The 18,458-nt window shown below is 39.8% G+C and overlaps 1 protein-coding gene across 1 annotated transcript in view; it reads right to left on the reverse strand.

Moving 5' to 3' along the window:
- Window positions 1-420: 420 nt before the first annotated feature.
- Window positions 421-18,458, reverse strand: part of NPNT (nephronectin) — a 49,930-nt gene continuing 31,892 nt past the window's right edge. Inside the window, exons 9-13 of the mRNA XM_066549008.1 lie at window positions 17,348-17,776; window positions 7,902-7,997; window positions 7,417-7,515; window positions 3,732-3,988; window positions 421-2,336 (exon numbers count right to left, since the gene is read on the reverse strand). Of these exons, the coding sequence (XP_066405105.1) occupies window positions 2,241-2,336; window positions 3,732-3,988; window positions 7,417-7,515; window positions 7,902-7,997; window positions 17,348-17,776 (977 nt within the window). The 3' untranslated portion in view covers window positions 421-2,240. The remainder of the gene's footprint in view (window positions 2,337-3,731; window positions 3,989-7,416; window positions 7,516-7,901; window positions 7,998-17,347; window positions 17,777-18,458) is intronic.

The raw sequence follows: 18,458 nt of genomic DNA on the forward strand, positions 1-18,458 counted from the left end.
CTCTGATAGGGGTTCCATTTTAACCAGGGAATGTTAATCTCAGAAACCTGTAGTAATATGATGAACCAGACTAAAATGTGTTCATCTTATATTCCTTGGCATCTAACAGCAGTTGGTGCTGGTTGAATCAGAGTGAGGAATTATGGTAGCTGCTCCTTCTTGTAAAATGGACATCTAATATTGCAGAAGCTCTTAAATTACCTGTGAGACTGCTCTTTAAGTTAGGTTGGAAATTGCCATTCCTCCTTCTGAATAATAAATACAGTGCTCTCTTCATATTAGAGTGAAATGTGTTTTGATTTTTATAACTGGTAAATAAGAGCTATTTATTTCACTCTGAGATTGTCATCCTTTATTTCATTTCACTGCAATGAAAATTGAGACTTTCTGTCTAAAAATGAAAACAAGATTCCTCATTAGTAGCAAGTAACAGTCTCTTTTACTGATTACTTTAAAATAAGGACAAGGTATTTCAACTATTCACAGATATTTCTGACATATCACAAAATAACATAAGAGAAAAAGATCATAATCATATTCAAAGCAAAATAGTTTAAATTTAATGTTTACAAACACATTGCTTTTTTTTCTTTTCAGAATATTTGCTGATACAGTTTTGCAGGAGAATTTCTGTTTGGTGACATACATTTCTGCTCTACACACCATGTTTTGTCCTAGGGGCTGAATGGGAAAAAATATTTTCAGACTTGTACTTTGTCAGGAACAGGGATTTGGAATATGACCTCTAATGGGCTTGCAAACTTGTGTCTGTGAACTTGGTACAAGACTGAACATGCTATGCAGCTGACATTTATTTTACACCGAATTTAAGTATTCAAAAGAACTGAGATTGACTTCTTATATATGTATTTTTTGAAGCTTTAAGGCTGTATCACTAACAACATTTTACCAACCTCTTGCCATTTTCTTAAATGTTACAATTCTTTGTCAATTTTAGAATTGCTAGCAGTGATCATGATGCCCACTTAAAAAATTTCAAACCAAACAGAAGAATTCCCTGGGAAACTGCACAGCACATGCATGATACATAACTATAAAATTAGTCCAAAGTTTTGATAAATACTCAGTTCCCACTAGAGCTAATAGTTGTTCTTAAAGAATAAAATGCTTATTATATACAGAAGTTTGGGCAGAGTATGGACATTTGCCAAAGAGCACTGGAGGCATTTCAGTTCTGAATGGTTTGTACAGTGTTAACACAGCTGCCCTTTTTCCTCGTGTGGGCTTGTGCCACCTGTGGGAGGGATCATTCCTGGCACTGTCAATGGGCGCAACCTTACAAGACCTAAGTTCATCCTCTCCTGGCTGCTTCAGCTGAACCAGGAGCTCCTTGCAGGACTGAGAGCCCTTTAGGGCTTGCTTGTGAGCTCTATGCAAACTTGTAGAGCATTTTCAGATGCCAGTTTCCATCAGGCAAGCATTTGGTCTTTTGCCTTCAGGACATTACAACATGAAAAACTGCACCAGCATTTTTCAATGAGCACCATTAACTGACTTTGATAATTTGGCATGACCAGCAGTATTGAAAAAGATGCTGAACTCCTGTCTTGTACAAAACAAAGTACAGCTGCCAATTACCCTGCAACTACAATCTGTAAATACTAAAAAAACATAAATATGTCAACCATACACATATACACAAAACACAGCAGTAGCAATATTACAGGATGCAATGCCTACTCTCTCTAACTGGTTTTGGTTAATACAGATGCAACAGCAAAATAAATGCTATTTCATATATGAGAACCTTTCTTCAAAGGTCAGTGGCAGTAAGCCATAGCTCAGGTCCAGGCTTTCACTAATCCAATGTGACTCACACAAATTAATCAATGAAAGACAGCAGTATGGGATGATAATGGCTGTCAGTTAACACAAACTCTGAGATAGAGGTTTCTTTTGATACCATTTGTAATTCATTCTCCCTTTTTCAGAAGTGCTCTTTCTGTTAACACTCACCAGACTTAACAAAGTTATTACATACAATGTATGATTTAGGGGTAAGGATTAATAGAAAGAACCAGCCTGAGATTTGATTTCCTCAATCCTGGGAGGTGCTCTCCATGTATTTAAGTGAAATTTCCATGGGATTGGACTTAGCAGACCACTAAGAAGTTGTTGCTCTCCCACTTGTTCTTCTTTTCCATGCAGTTCTGTTTCAAAGTTCTGTAGGAATTGCATGAGAAGGGCAAGAGGAGATGACTGCTGGTCCATTGTCTTGGCTAATGCTCTTCAGAGCAGCGTCCTCTCCTCAAGACCACATCATCTAGTCCAATATCCCCAGTTCTTCTTTTCCCTTTCTCACCTCTGAAAATAACCTAGAAAGAGAAACAAAGCAATTTGAGTGGGGGATGAAAAAAATTACACAGAAATAATTCATTAAAAAGTGTGATGAAAGATTCTGGTCTTCATTCAAATTCAGGTCTCCAGCAGGCCCCTCCAAAATCACTACAATTTAGTTGCTTTTGGGTTTTAATTAGCTAGAAAATAAAACTTCCACATTCTTCCTGATTTCTCTTTGGCAGAGGCCTTCCCTGCTTACTTAAGAGGGTAAGTATCTGATGTTTGGATAAGAGTGCCAGTGGTCCAGGTCAGCAGCCCTGGCTGCCCATGCTGACAGCTACTGCCAGGGGGTCAGGAAAGGCAAGGGACAGGGCAAAGGGGGACTGCCAGAAGTGAGAAATTTAGGGGGAAGAAAAGGGTAAGAATATTGCAGCTATACTGTTCACCTGTTACGAATGCCCTCATTCTCAGTTCAACATTCATTGACAGCTAACAAAGTCAGGTGTCTTTGCTACTGTTGCTGAGGTAAATGTTCTAGAAAATTATCTGCAGTAATTACAGCCTTAATATTCATTTTAGAGCTAGACACTTGTGTCTGTCTTGTAGCCTGCTCCCATCATGAACTTTATATGTATGAGCTTTTCAGAGCACCTGATATTTAAGTCAAACAAGCCCTGAAATACCCAAGCCACTTCTGCAGATCTGAAATAAAAACTACCTTCAGAGGTTGAAGAATAACATAGAGCTTTTGATAGCAGTATAATCACACGATTCTAAAATTTCCAGGTATTAAAAGATTCTCCAAGGCACTTCAGGCCCCTTCTTTTGATTGCGCTAAACCATTTTGTGTTACGGGCATTGTTAGGTCATCATTCACCTCCTCAGCCTGATCAGCTGCAGGCATGCTAAAGGGCATAAAACCACGTGTGATTGCACTTGTAATCTCCCTGCATTACCAAAAATTACTTATTTTCAGTATCTTTGCCCTGGTTTAGCCAGTTACCAATCTACAGGGGATTATTCTTCCTATTTCATGGCACCGTATTATTCAAAACATTGTTCATGAGGAATCTTGATACAGGCATTTTTTTGAATTCTCTATAGAGTATGCCTCTGTCCATGAGGCTGCTCTTTCCTATGTGGTGATTCCCTTAAAATGGGCTGTACCAGGCAGCTCAGGAAATGACAGAGTAGCCTATACTATGAGTATATTTCTATAGCTAGGATTTCTTTTTTTGTATACATAAAACTAATTTTAAAAAATGCACAATAACTCTCATCTGTATTGTGATTCCATTGGCAGAGACCAAAGTAGTAAAACAGAGTGAAACTGAACCCACAAGATGAACACTGCAGTGCTGCACCATTTAAGCATCCTCAGCTTTTTCATGCCCAAACCCAAACAGCAACACAAGGGGATCAGTACTTACACTCTTGATGCCTGCTCCTGGTAAGGTTATGTGTGTCTGTCTCCAGCCATGACCCCCATTTCTCCCCCAGACAGCTGGGCCATGAGCACCAGTTCTCCTCACAAAGACTTGCAGGGCACCAGAGTGCAGCCCAGGCACTTTATGCCTGAAGGACAGGCACAAATCTCCAGCCTGAGCCATGTGACCCAAGGGCAGGATAAGATGTGCCACTCTTCCTTCTTTCCCTTTGGGATCAGAGATGGTGAGGTACTGTCCCCCTGCAGTGGAAAGAGCAGTTAGTTGGGCGGGTGGTTTGGTGCTTTTAACACTACTAAGTTGCAGGACTGAACACACAAGAGTTATTAAAAATAAATAAAGGTAAAAGAAGGTCCAGAGAGTGTAAAATAACTCATATAGAACCAGAACCAGTGCATCTGTCTCCTACAGGGTAAGATTTACAGTGCTGCTCTTCTCTACATTAGTACCAGGCTAGGTGTTGCCCATCTAATTTCTTTTTGACAAAGTAAATAATATCCCCCTCTCCAAAACTAAAACCTCATGTATTCTGTCATTTCTGACAACCCCTTGATCACTGCATGATTTTAAACCCACAGTGACATTAAAGCTACTGTACAAATTCATGCACCTTTCAAGCTGCAACGTTTTGCTGTTGGATAGATAACAGAGACCAGAATAAATGCTATAATGGAATTGAGCTGTGGCTCTGTCCCTTTCCTTTTGTTTGGGAACTGCGTTAACCAGGTAAATCTCAAAGCATATCCATTTGCAACCCTGATAGCCTCTTTTATTCAACTGTAATTTAAACTCTTAATCTCGTAGATAGAGAAAGCAAGAAGCAATAATGATTTCCACATGGCTGTTAACCCCAAATTCTAACAGTAGGAAGTTGTCAGTGAACATACATACTCAATTCCAAACCCTATTATTATTATTATCTCTTATCATGCATGAAGTAAAGGTGCCTTCCAGAAAACACTCAGAACATGAGAAGCTAAGGATCTTATCCATTAAACCTAGAAAGAAAAAAGGCACCTTTCACACCTACACTCAGAACTACACTAAATGAGATTTCACATCCTAGAGAAAACCCAGACCTGTATGAGTTGTTTGTACTTTGCATTAAAACTTTTGCAAGGTGGGTGAAACCTTTAAAATCTAAAATTACCAAAGGGAAAAAGGTTCAAAAAAAAAAAAAAAAAAAAAAACCAACCAAAAACCTTATCTTACACTGAATCTAAGAATATATTTTCTTTATGTGATCAGATTTTATGTATTTTTTTAATTAAAAAATGCCACCTCTACCTTAAGTTCATTAAGAAAGTGGCACTTTTAGGCTCCTTACTTAAAACGAAAGATTTAGAAATATTGCGGATTTGTAATATTGTTGACATACACAGTTAAACAGGATAGAAAAATATTTTTAATTGTGTCCCTGTAACTACTCAAACAGCATTATTTTTTGATAGCTTCTCTTTGAAAGTCAAAATGTTTTCCCTTGAAAAGCTGTAAAATTTAATTACAATGTACCATGGCTTGTCACACACTTAAAAGGAAAGCCAACCTTGTCTCCAATTCACTACTTCTACATAAGTTTTTAAGTTCTTTGGTCTGAATGAGATTTAACAAAGCAAAGTATTATGCTGCTGTTGGGGCCCTAGATCAACATTTAGCCATGAAGTGGGATCCATTTGTCCAAGGATCTGTTAAAGCCTTTTGGTGGGAATTTTCTCAGGGATTTTTTTGTTTTGTTTTGTTTTTTAATGTACTGCTTTTGCAGCAAGGTCACTAACTGCTGAAATAAGCATATAGAGTTTAAATAACTGTACCTGTTTGCTGAAGATACAATTATACCACTCTGAAAGTACTGACTTATTAAGTGCATCATTTTCAGATAGTTACTGCGGCTGAAGCCAATCAATAGGAAACAGATTTAGGTAAGCACAAAGCAAACATAGCTGTAGGCAAGCCCCTGCAGGAAAAGGTCCCCTCAAATCAGCATTTTCTGCATGCAAGATAAGCTTATAATGCTTCAGCACAGCGCCTTTCAAAATGCAGATTCTGATAAACCAACCTATAGCAAACTTTGCAAGGTGAAAGCAAGCAGTCAGGAACAAGCTGTGAAAATAAATCCTTCCAACGAGGTATTCCAGACTGGAGGGGGTAGGTGGATGGGTGGGTGACTTCAAGGGACTAGTTTTAACAGGTTATGTCAACAGCAGCAGAACATACACAGGAAATAAAAAGCTGAGCTTGTCCCTCACTACTGGGTAGCAATGGAGGGGAACAGTCTGACAAAAAAGAGCCAGTTAAAAATCGTGGTTCTGGAATTCAGTATATAGAAATAACAGTTTTTGAGTACAGATAATGAATACGCTCTGAATGATTGACTTAGAAAAAAATGTATTTTTAAATCTGTTGTTTCAAAAAAAGGTATGAATTACATGTAATTTTTTTTTTTTTAAGTACCACTCTGCAGGCAGCAGACACCTGCCTGTTTTCTCATCTGCAGGAGGAAGGAGCTCTGCTTTCCCAGTCATTCCCAGGGCTTTTCATGTGTCACAAGGAGCTCCTGGAGTACCAGAGCAGCCGGTTTGGGGGGACCCCTGCCCAGGCAGTGAAGGCAGCACTTCCACTGAGCCAGCCGAACAGCCTGGAAAGGTGCCAGAGCACCTGCTGGGGTGGCAAATGACTGTCCCATCAGTGGCCAGACAGCTCTGACAGGGTGCTGCATGAAGAAAATGGCTCTCAGTGCCCTCACCCTGCCTCATCCTAGCCTGGCCACTGTCCCGCCTGAGAGCTCCTTTCCTTCCACACATCCTGGGAGCTTTGTGCGCTTCAAAGGCACGGAGTAATCCCATCATTACGGGAGCCAGGGATGTGTGTCTAATCCCGGCACTGGGGGGGAAGGGCAGGCAGGCAAGGGCAGCAGCCTTGCAGTGCCACACCAAAATCAACAGGGGACAAAACACATCCACATCCTGGGACAGCACAGCTGGGGGACAGGGAAGGGCTCTTCCTGTGGCTGAGCACCAGCGCTGATGCCAGTCTCCTGTTCCTGCAAGCAGCTACTACACACTCCCCTCTAACCTTTGGGGTAATGTCACTTTTTATCATCCCAAATAGTCCCTTCTTCAGAAGCCTCTGTGTTTCAGCATTTCACTCGTCTGCCTTCCAGTTACTTAACATTTTTCCTATATACAGATTGAATTTCTCAAATTCTACTCCAAGCCACAGCAATCTGAGAGGTTAAACTTGAACATTGTATCTGCAGTAAAACAAAGACTATTTCCAGTACCTTCTATAATTTTGCTAGTGATAGGGAAATATGTTTACGTGGTAATTTGAAAGACAAGCTTTGTTTCACCATAAATAAAAGTTGTTCTCTGGTCCACATTTTTTTCAGATTGCGTTAAGACAAACTTTTGCTGACTACATTTACTACTCCTTCACAGAGATTCCTATTTTAAAGATGTCAGCTATGATAAAAGTGTAAATTTTCAATTGCTCTTTCACATTGGGAATCCTCAATTTTTTTCTTTATACCCAGAAGAGGCATCAGTGTGAAATATACCCCAGAACCAAAGGGAACAGAAGCTGTGTAATTTGCCCTCAAGCAGAACTGTCATCAACCTCAAGCCTTGGTGGTTCTTCAACTGCAGGATGTGATTGTACACAGATCACTTACCTGATACATCTCTCACTGGTTCCCAGTGCAAGTCATCATCTTTGTCCTTGATCCATCCACACAGTCCACTGTCAAAATCACAGCTGTGCACCAGCACACCTGGCAGAACAGAGCAGGAGGTCACAAAATAAACCCAGAAATTATTCAGATTGTTTTGGTTTTCAATTTCCCATGTGGCTGACACTAGCAAGTAAGTATGAAAATTAAATATAGAAGAAGGAACTCTAGGAAAATAATCTACAAAAATACTAAAACAATAAAAAGGACTCTTGTATTATCAACAATTCATGCTATTTTTGTGGTGACTTTTTTTTAGGAAATAAAAGTGTAAGGTTCATATAGAAGAAGGTTGATTTTACATGATTTTATAAAGCATAGATTAAAAGAGGGGCATAAGATATAAGAGTCCTGAAAAATGTATTAACTACCAAGAAATCTCAAAAAATCATAAACCTTAGATCCTAAATAGGAGGCATGGCCTTTACCTGGGTCATCATTTGCTTCAAATTCATCAGCTGTAATCCCTCGTTCAATTTCAAGTATTTCAAAGAGATTATTGCTCACTCCAGGCTGGCGTGGAACTGTGAGAAAAAATGAATGAGATAAGGAAGTGGGTCACTAATTTATCTCTAACAAAAACCAGCAGAGCAGCTCTGGCATTGTGCTTTTCCTGGAGATTTCAATACATTTAATTATATTCAACACAAAGTCTCATAAACTTTATGCCTACGTGATTTATGATTTGTGGTGTAACATTTACCTAAGCACTGTAAAAGGTGATTTCAAATCTCCTAAAAGCTCTTTGAATGAAAGCCCTTTTTTAACCAGGGGGGAAAGCTTTAACCTTGATGCCCACTGTTGTTCTCCAAATACATTTTCAGAGACAGTGGTTTCTCAATGAAATAAAGCCACATGAAAGTCCTCACACAAGCCTTCCACAGACATTTACAGGAGAACCTCGACAGGAGGCAGCAGCACTTGGAAGAGGCCCCACGAGCACTTAACCTTTGAAATACAGCTGAAGGTACATCCATCAATCTGCAAAGGATTAGAGCTCCCAAAACAATTATCAGGGTTGTACTGGGAGTTGAGAGGGAGGAGCTCTAGTGGAAGCTGGAATTCAACTGTAATTATACTTTTTGCTTTCCAGCACAGCCTGTGCTTCAGCTGCTGTTCCCAGCTGGAGGAGAAGGAACAGCTCTCAGTGATTAAGGGGCCCAGAGGTTATTAGACATTCAGCATCCAGGACAACCTGAAATTTATGAGCTCTTTGTGGGAGTGATGGCTGCCAAAGTCAGGTGGCTACAAAGACTCCCATGTATTTCTGAAAATGCTGTGCCACTTTGTGTAAGTTTCAAGCAGATTTCTTGCCTGATGGACAGCTGTCAGCCAGAGATAAACAGATTGCACTGAATAGAGCTGTCTTGGAAAATTCCTCTTTTAGAGGCAGGTCTAATGCATAATTCATAACAGTAGTAATGTGTTTCAGACATGTCCTCAGATTTTATAGGCACCTCTGACACCTAAGGTATTTGTAATTGTCTTATCTATTAAAAACTTGGCATGTTTTCCATTTGCAGTGCTAAAATAACTATTAATGTCTCTATAGAACAAGTGAGAACAAGAAGAATTAAGATAACTGAAAGGACTCTTGTTTTCAGAAAATCAAATCTAAGGTTAAGAAGGAACTTCTTTTGCACTAGGTCAACATGAAAATAGCACTGCTACAAGAGCTCCTCTAAAGCCAAAAGATAGAAAAGGAAAAAAAAAAAGTTGATATTAGGACAAAATAAGCAAACTCCAATGTATTTTTAAAGTACTATTCTAGGCTAGAGGTCTTGAATAAAAAATTTATATAACAAAAACAAATAGTGAAAAAGCTCAAAATGTGTAGGAAGCCAATGAACTCCCAAATATAATAGTCATTATTTGAATCACTAAGTCTCCCTTTCTCTTGTTTTCTTTTTAGTCCTTTGCATATTTTTGATTATGTATATTTGCAGTCTAGGATATTAATGCTCAAAACAGCTTCAGATTTAAGGCTGGGTATTAGAGGACTGTTAATTTTGAAAGATACCTTGATTGTAAATAGCATTTTTGCTGCTGCATTTCACCTGGGCTGTTTTGCTTTAAAACCTTGAGCTTTAACATGAAAGAAAATTTATAAATGTGCACAGTCCCCACAACCCAGGCCAATCATTTCCTTGCAGAACATCTATGCACAAATATATAAATCCATTGTTCACCCTGAATTATGCAGGTGGGGCAGTTGAACAAGCACATCTATGCTGCACACCCTGGGAGCACCACCTTGCCTTCCTCACCTCAGACTGTGCCAAGGGAAGGAGATACTGTTTGTTTTCTGTGCTGTGGAGAACAAGTCAGCTTCAGAACTTCTGAGCACAGCACAGCAAGCACCAAAGGCTCAGACCACAGGTTCACAGGGAGTTAATTACAAGGTTTTAAATGAGCACTGTGGCAAAGAGCATGAAGGAAACTCTCTGCCATGCTCGAAGGTTTGTAGGATACTCAGAGGTCACAGTTTTAAGGTACATGTTCCTGCACACTCTCTTCTCAGTCTGTCACAGTCCTTGTTTATGGAAAATACTGCAAAAAATATTAGCAACTTATCTTGTAAACTACTTCAGTTTACTTCTTCAAGTACCACTTCTAATGCACTGTTTTCTATAAGCCTGAGTTACATCTGTGCACACATACAAGAATTCTCCAAATTCAAGTTGATATATCTGCCTATAATTAAAGCTCCGCAAAACTATTTTTAAAAAAATTCCCTGAGAGTCCTTTCCAAACACTTTTTTTACTAACTTCTAGAAGAATGTGTTGTAGTGTTTTAATAGAGTCATTTCAGTGCTTGGCACTAATTACAGGAATGTGCACTCAATTTGAAACAAGAGTTACTATAAGAGATGCAGAAATCTAAATATAACCCACATGTACACTTCTTTTTGCCACAATAACCAATATGTTCAGTGGTGATCGTGGGAGAAAGTATTTGGTACAATTATTTTCTGTAAGCTTTCCGAGCCCTTTCTGTGTACTTTATATAGCGTATCAGTGTGCTTTTCACTTAACTTCAATGGTTTGATAAAGCTTGTCAAATAGAAACTTGGCTTCTTTTACTTGAAGAATTTTATAAGCTCTGAGTGAGCCAATACACCCACACTGCCATATTCTCAAAGTTCATGAGCTAACTTCTTCATAGATGCACAAATCTGGGGGGAAATATTAAATAACTGTGATTATTAAATAATAAATAAGAGCGATTTCTTTTGGGCTTTTTTAACCTTTGGGAAAGCAATACAGCTTTTTTTTTTTTTTACTTGCTAATTGCTGAGATTGGGAGTATAAAAAAGTACATGTATATATATCAGCTTGTTTGCAATAAACAAATAATTGCTGTTTTGGTGTTACAAAACCAAGACCTGGACTGCAACTTCATGTTATTAGTAACTGTTATTACTATTAATAATGCAGTTGTCTGGCTTACAGAAAAAAAACTGATTTTGCACTGTAAGTACAATTCCACTCCTCAAAGTAATTATGACTAAGCTTCCCATTCACTAAAAACAACAACAAAAAAGGACAAAGATGTTTTGACTGAATAGTTACAACTGAAAGCTGTTAAATTGCAAAAAATTCCCACCAGCAATGAGATCTCACACACAACCAGTAGAAAACAGCTAAAAGTAAGGGTAGTCCAGAGGTAAGTCAGATTGAGAAAACAAGAATAAGTCCTGCTTTCCTCCAGGGAAGATATTGATATGTGCTGGGCTAAAAAGAAGAGGCAACAGAGAGGCACATTTCACCCTTTTGTTCAGACACCCACAGTGTCCAGAAAATATTTCTTAAAACTCTGCAGATCCAATTCTGCAGTAAGAGGAAGTGCTTCGATGGACTGTGCCACCCTCTCCAGCACTATTTACATATGAGGGGAGACACAACAGTCTCAGCATGCCACCCCTCTACAGTCCAATCTTGCATTTCTTGGGCAGTTATAAGGCTCAGTAAGTTTTACCAAAATCAAGCATCTTGGTATTTACCTTTGCAGAAGGTTTTCTGCAAAGTGACCTGCCTGCTTTTGTATGAACATCCATTCAGGAGGTGCAGAGTGTCACGTGAGTTTCAGGGAAACACAGCTAAAACAAGGAGTGAACAGAAACTTGCATATCAGATCTGGGAACAAAAATTGCTGGAAGATTGATTGAAGGTGAGACTTGTAAGACTCCTAGATTTCATGACTGAACTCCAGAGTACCAACAGGAACAAAGCACCTATCACATATGCTTAAATATAAACATAAATACATTTTAAAAGGTGCTAGAAAAGTGAAGACAAATGAAATACTGTTGTAAAAGAATGCTAGTCTAAGGATATCAAGGAATAACAAACCCTCTAGTCTTTGCTTTTATTATTTCCCTTTTTTCAACAGCTTCAAGGATCACAAAACTGCACTTACAGCACTAAGGACTTTGCAGTCACTGAAAGGGAGAAAAGAAAGAACCCAGTTTTAATCCAATCTTTACATTTTTAATAGCTGTTATGAGAAACATTTCCTAACTCCAATCTTTTCAGCTCCACTAAGGGCTAAGAAGAAAAACTGCTGAACTGTCTTTTAATATAGATAAGGGGGTTTGTTCTTGCTATGCTGATATCTAGTGTTATGCTTTAAGTTTATGCTTTTGGTGCTTATCATCCAGATCCCAATGGCAGCAGAAATTCACAGGCATATTGAGAAGTTTGTTGTATTTGTTAGAGACTTATAACTAGAAAAGATTCCTCTGTACTTCACTGTAGTTTGTATCAGTGCTGAAATAGTTAAATATTAAGCTATCACTGCATTCCTCTCTCATTGCCATTCCCCCCCTATCCATATCAGGAGAAGATTATCCTTGGTGCCAGATTCCACTGTCTGCATCTGACTAAGTGGTTCAAAGGCCAAGTGTAGGAATTCCATGTTAAAAAATAAAAATTTTTTTGTTCTCTAAAAAAGCAGCTTCCCAAAGTCACTGCAGGCTTTTTTAGAAAAGGGGTAAAGCATCTAAAGAAAAGCAACAACCCAATGCCTTTCAAAAATTGCAAAGGGATTTAAATAAAATTATCAGCATTTTTATCATTTGTGCTCTTTGTCACTGCTGAAGAGAGCAATTTCTCTGATCCTCAGCTCATTTCAAGTTGAGCAGCACATTCAAGAGAGCTCTAAAGTGAAATCCTAGGTCAAGTTGAGTCAGTGTGTGGAACAGCAGGTCAAATAACAACAAAGGGGGGAAATAGGGAGCAAGGAGTCAGCAAGGGTACCCCAGGAAAAGGTTAACTAACAAAAACTAGAATTTGAGAGGAGCTTGCAGAAAAAAAGTCCATTTGGTGCAAGCATGTTTCCTCTCCTGATGTCGACCAATCCTAGATCACCAGGATTTGGTCTAGGACATCTGTGCAGCAGGCAATGCCCCCTTTGCCATGGACTGACTGACAGAAGTACCCCCTATTCCATGGCAGAGCAAAGCAGTGTTGCTTCCTGCAAGTCTGGCTAAGGCTGCAGAGCCCCATGGGGAAAAAAGAAAGGGAAATGTCCATAATAAGCTAGCTGAAAACACAACTTTGAGGTCTTTAGCAGATGTCAATGGCTTTGTTTAAAAAAAGACTGGACATGGCACTCAGTGCCATGCTTTAGTTGAGGTGTTAGAGCATGGGTTGGACTTGATGATCTTGAAAGTCTCTTCTAGCCTAGAGATTCTGTGAATTCTCTGAGCACAGAACTGCCAGCGGTTGCTGGTGCTCTCTAGGCTGGGTTTTGCCCATCCCTGTGTGATAAAATACTACCTTTTGTGACTCTTTGGAATACAACAACCCTTGGAGACAGAGGAGGAAGCAGACAGATAAGATGACACAAATTCTTTTGAAGATTTATAAAACTGAGGGTAAATCCTAGTTCATGACCTGAGTGGATCTAACATCCATTTTCTCCTCTGTTTTCCAAGAAAATAAGAGTTACAAGACCACTAATTGCTCTCTGTATTCTCCAGTGAGAAACAAAGAAAAGCAGAAAGGGCAAGGCTTTTTCTTCTCTTTCCAGGCAGGCTTATGGGGACGACAGTGCTAATTCATTTTCGAGAACTGGCTTCTTTGCTGTCTCATCTGGAGAAGTAGTTGATGTGAGGAAATGAACCTAAAGAAGCTCAGTATAAGCAAAACAAAATTATTCATATCCAGAACCCAGGAATACTACAAAGATGTCTGATGTAGGTGAGACTAAAACAGAAACAGCTTTAAAGAAGCTGAAAGAAATAGTTCCAAACTCCCCTTACGTGAAGAAATATAGAGGCAAGTGAAAAATCCACAAATGTTTTTGGAGGTGGGAGGGCTTGGCACATCCAGCTAGCAGCTAAGAGACAAGTTGAAGGTTAGCTAAATGTTACTAGTTATTTGAGTTTGAAATCCTGTATTGTCTTAACATCATGGTTGTTACCATTGTGTCTGGCTGTGAGGAATGATTTTGGAGGGGCACTGGCTTACACTTGGTGGGAGCACTGCTGTCCTGAGCTCACAGTGCCTCACACTGAGCAGCTGCAGCCAAACAGAGCCAGGCACTGCTCTCCCACACACCTGGAGCAGGGGCAGGGCTGGCCAGCAGGAACCTGAGCTCAAACCCCCTGCGCACAACATCTGTAAGCTAACATGAAAGGCCTTTTAGGTAATGCACCTCACCTCACTTTGCCATGGGCCAAGAGCACTCATGCAGCCAGGTCTGCAGCCCAGCTAATGCCCAGGAATGCAGCACCTGCCATAATGCTCCCATGCAGCTGAACCCTGGTGTGATGGCATCTGGGGATGTCCAAGTATCTCTGTGTTTTCCTTACAAGGGCACTACTGCAGAGAGGCAGACCCACGCTCTGTGCATTCCACTGTAGTAATGTATAAGGGCTATAACTTTTCTACCTGCTTTTCTAAATGTCCCACATGAGGAAATTAACTTCTGCTCTTCCCCATAGACCTCTGCAGTAACAGGATTCAAGAAACACCCTACTCTACAAGCAATGCTTTCTTTGAGAAAGTAGCACATTCTTCTGAAACAGAACTGTTTTGCACTAAACTGTAGGTTTCAAATCCTTAACAAATGCTTTTGAGCACTCCCAACACAAACACTTCTACACAGAGAGAAAGTAGGAGAGGACTCCAGTGACCACTACCTAGATGATACTTTCAAAGTGTCCAGAAGAGAAAAGAGAGAAAAACAGAGCAGAAAGCAGAGTGGAAAGAAGAGAAGAGAAGAGAAGAGAAGAGAAGAGAAGAGAAGAGAAGAGAAGAGAAGAGAAGAGAAGAGAAGAGAAGAGAAGAGAAGAGAAGAGAAGAGAAGAGAAGAGAAGAGAAGAGAAGAGAAGAGAAGAGAAGAGAAGAGAAGAGAAGAGAAGAGAAGAGAAGAGAAGAGAAGAGAAGAGAAGAGAAGAGAAGAGAAGAGAAGAGAAGAGAAGAGAAGAGAAGAGAAGAGAAGAGAAGAGAAGAGAAGAGAAGAGAAGAGAAGAGAAGAGAAGAGAAGAGAAGAGAAGAGAAGAGAAGAGAAGAGAAGAGAAGAGAAGAGAAGAGAAGAGAAGAGAAGAGAAGAGAAGAGAAGAGAAGAGAAGAGAAGAGAAGAGAAGAAGAAGAAGAGAAGAGAAGAGAAGAGAAGAGAAGAGAAGAGAAGAGAAGAGAAGAGAAGAGAAGAGAAGAGAAGAGAAGAGAAGAGAAGAGAAGAGAAGAGAAGAGAAGAGAAGAGAAGAGAAGAGAAGAGAAGAGAAGAGAAGAGAAGAGAAGAGAAGAGAAGAGAAGAGAAGAGAAGAGAAGAGAAGAGAAGAGAAGAGAAAGAGAAGAGAAGAGAAGAGAAGAGAAGAGAAGAGAAGAGAAGAGAAGAGAAGAGAAGAGAAGAGAAGAGAAGAGAAGAGAAGGAGAAGAGAAGAGAAGAGAAGAGAAGAGAAGAGAAGAGAAGAGAAGAGAAGAGAAGAGAAGAGAAGAGAAGAGAAGAGAAGAGAAGAGAAGAGAAGAGAAGAGAAGAGAAGAGAAGAGAAGAGAAGAGAAGAGAAGGGAAGGGAAGGGAAGGGAAGAGAAAAGACACCAGCTTCATTGAAGATCACACTACTAGCATCATCTGGAGCACAAGTGGAAGATGCTTTCAGTCACACGTATGGGCATCAAGTATGGCTCTTGCAGGGAATAAAAAAAATTACATGGCCTTGAAGACAGACATCTGTTGACCTGATCTGAGGCCTCTCTGTCCCTGTATTACCTGCTGAGGCCAGGAACAGCTGGTGCTTGACCCGTTTCAGTCCTGCTGTGCCGTGCACTGAAGCCTTTGAAGCTATGTATGTATATCACAAACCTCAGAGTGTGGCAGCTGACCTAAACCAACAGTTGATAAACACTTTGCAAAGGTCCTGTGTTTGTTATATGTACCATAATGTAAGCTGCAGTCAGACCAAGCCAAACTTCAAAGGCTTTCATTTTCCTATTTTCCAAACTCCTGTATCTGAAACACATGTATTGAAAGCATTAGTTTCAAAATCCCTCTAGGGGCAATATAGAAAGACTAATTGTAAATAATAAGCTTTACATAGAGGATTGTTATGACTTCACGAAAATTCAGAACACTGAACACTAGCCCCTGCCTTTAGTATTCTAGAGAACACTCACAACATGAGACAGACACATGGGAAGCATAATACTGGAGTCAACAATAATTTCCACAAAACTAAATGTTTAGCTGTTGGGTCCCATTAGATTAAGCTTCATAAATCTTTATTATATTTCCTTTTAAAATTTCACTTAAACATATGTCCATATTTTTAATTGAATATGAAGCCAAAAGTACGCTCTACTAAGCAGTACCAGGATTTTTCTTCTAACTTTTTTCAGCTTCACTCTCCATTTTCTAACTGTCTACAACAGATAAAATGTCACAGGGAAAAACTCTTTTACAAGGAGCAAAATATTTCACTGAGTAATGACCTGGAACAACAAAGCCCAGAAATTACCACATAGATGCCAAAGCAACCAGAAAAAAACTCCCACATTGCTTGTGCACCTGCTCTGAGACAGCAAACTTTTCCTCCTACCACATTGCTTCAGCAGCTTGATTGTACAACAAGCTGGAGAGCTGATCCAACACACCCTCCCCATCTCTAAAATTAGCCTCAGAACTAAAGATGAAATCGGGTGTCGAGTATTTCTTGGCAGATATGCACAGCTCTGTAAGTGCCAGTAATGTCTCCTGTGGTATGCACTAAAGCTGGCACAATGATGCTGTAGACTTCAGAGGAGCTCCTAAAGTTACATGTCTTCATGCTATGATAATCTTTACTATCTTCAGCTTTTCATGTATCCCTTTCCACAGACACAGTCCAGAAAATTACCCTCTATGCTATTTTTATGCATTTTTCCCATTGTTTAGTCATGAACATCTGAGACTATTTGAACCCATACAAAAAAAAAGTCACATAGAATCCTTTAGGTAATTAGGCATGATCCCATTTCTTTACCATTCTTAAAACTATGGTAATATTCTGTTTAGGAGGGACTCTCAATCTCTGAATTTAAATCCATTGACTACTTTATGAGCTATGCTGTACTTCAATCCTTTTCAATAAAATGTCTTTCATTTCCTTAAAACCTTCATCTGAAAGCTTAATTAAGTACTTCTATAGGACAATATACTCAATAATTTCAGGGGGAAAAAATAAATACTTTTTTGATTGATTGATTCAGAACTTCCATCGCAAACTTTTGTTAGGTAATAAAATCAACTACTTTTGCAGCTTTACCATATAACCATTTTCAGTTTCCTTTCTCTGTTCTCAATGATATATTGTTCCAAAAATCCCAAACAGTATAGTGCATGCTTTCATCTACAGCTTTGATAAACAAAGGCATATGGAAAATTACTTACTGAACACATCTCCTCGGGGTTTCTGAGGATCTGGCTGGATCCTGTTGTCATCTATAACTCCTTGGGAAGTTGTAGTTTCAATGGGAACATGTGCAGGCTCTTCAGTTATTACCAGAGGAGTTCTTTGTGGTGGTAGTGTAGGTCTTACTGTTGTAGGTTGAGGTGTTGTTGGAAGTGGAGGCTTCACCACTGGTGTGGTGACCGGCCTTGTTGTCACTGGCACATATCTCATGGTTGGCTTGGGTGTCAGTCGGGTTGTCCTGGGTGCAGGCTGAGTTGGCACAAGTGTAGGACGAGCTGTTGGCCCAGGTACTGTAGGACGAGCTGTTGGCCCAGGTACTGTAGGATGAGCTGTTGGCACAGGTACTGTAGGACGAGCTGTTGGCACAGGTACTGTAGGACGAGCTGTTGGCCTGGTCACTGGCCTTTCTGTAACAAAAGCAGGTACATGCAGTGGTCTGAGGAGTTGTGCCTTCAGCATCAACAATCCTGCTCATTCTACCACTGCCTCCCTCAGGGAGAGCGCAATTGGCCTTGAATATGTGATATGGACCAGGTGGCTCAATCAGAAAAATAGGAATAACTGCAAAGAGAATCAAAATGGGACCAAAATGGACATCTCAGCCTCTCACTCCAGAAACTTAACAGTCTCTTTCATTGTGACACAGAGACACTTGGATGAAATAATTTTTTTTCTTCTGAAGGTTTCCAGTTAGAAACATAGTTTAGCATCAGCACTGCTAAATTATCACATCCCTTTAGGTTGTGCTTGGCAGTGCAGCAGTTTAGAGATAATTTAGAATGACTGAAGGTCAAGACACTTCCATCCCACATCCTCTCAAGCATCGAGTCTCTTTCAGAGTTGGCAAAACTTACACAAAAGCTTGCTGGTTAAAAAATGCATGGGCAGGAAGCCATGGGTTAAGCAGCCCCCTAAACTGCACAAGTTCATAATCAGGAATGGAAGCAAGTTTATTAAGACCCCGATGTTACAAGCATTTTGATCACAGATGGCCTTTGGATTAAGAAAATTCTCGCAGACCTTTCCTTCTAAACATTTCTCCTTGTCAATAAGCAGAATTATTTTAGAGATTGAACCAAGCCAGCCTTC

Source organism: Molothrus aeneus, chromosome 4 (genome assembly GCF_037042795.1).
Source record: "Molothrus aeneus isolate 106 chromosome 4, BPBGC_Maene_1.0, whole genome shotgun sequence".
Classification (NCBI taxonomy): domain Eukaryota; kingdom Metazoa; phylum Chordata; class Aves; order Passeriformes; family Icteridae; genus Molothrus; species Molothrus aeneus.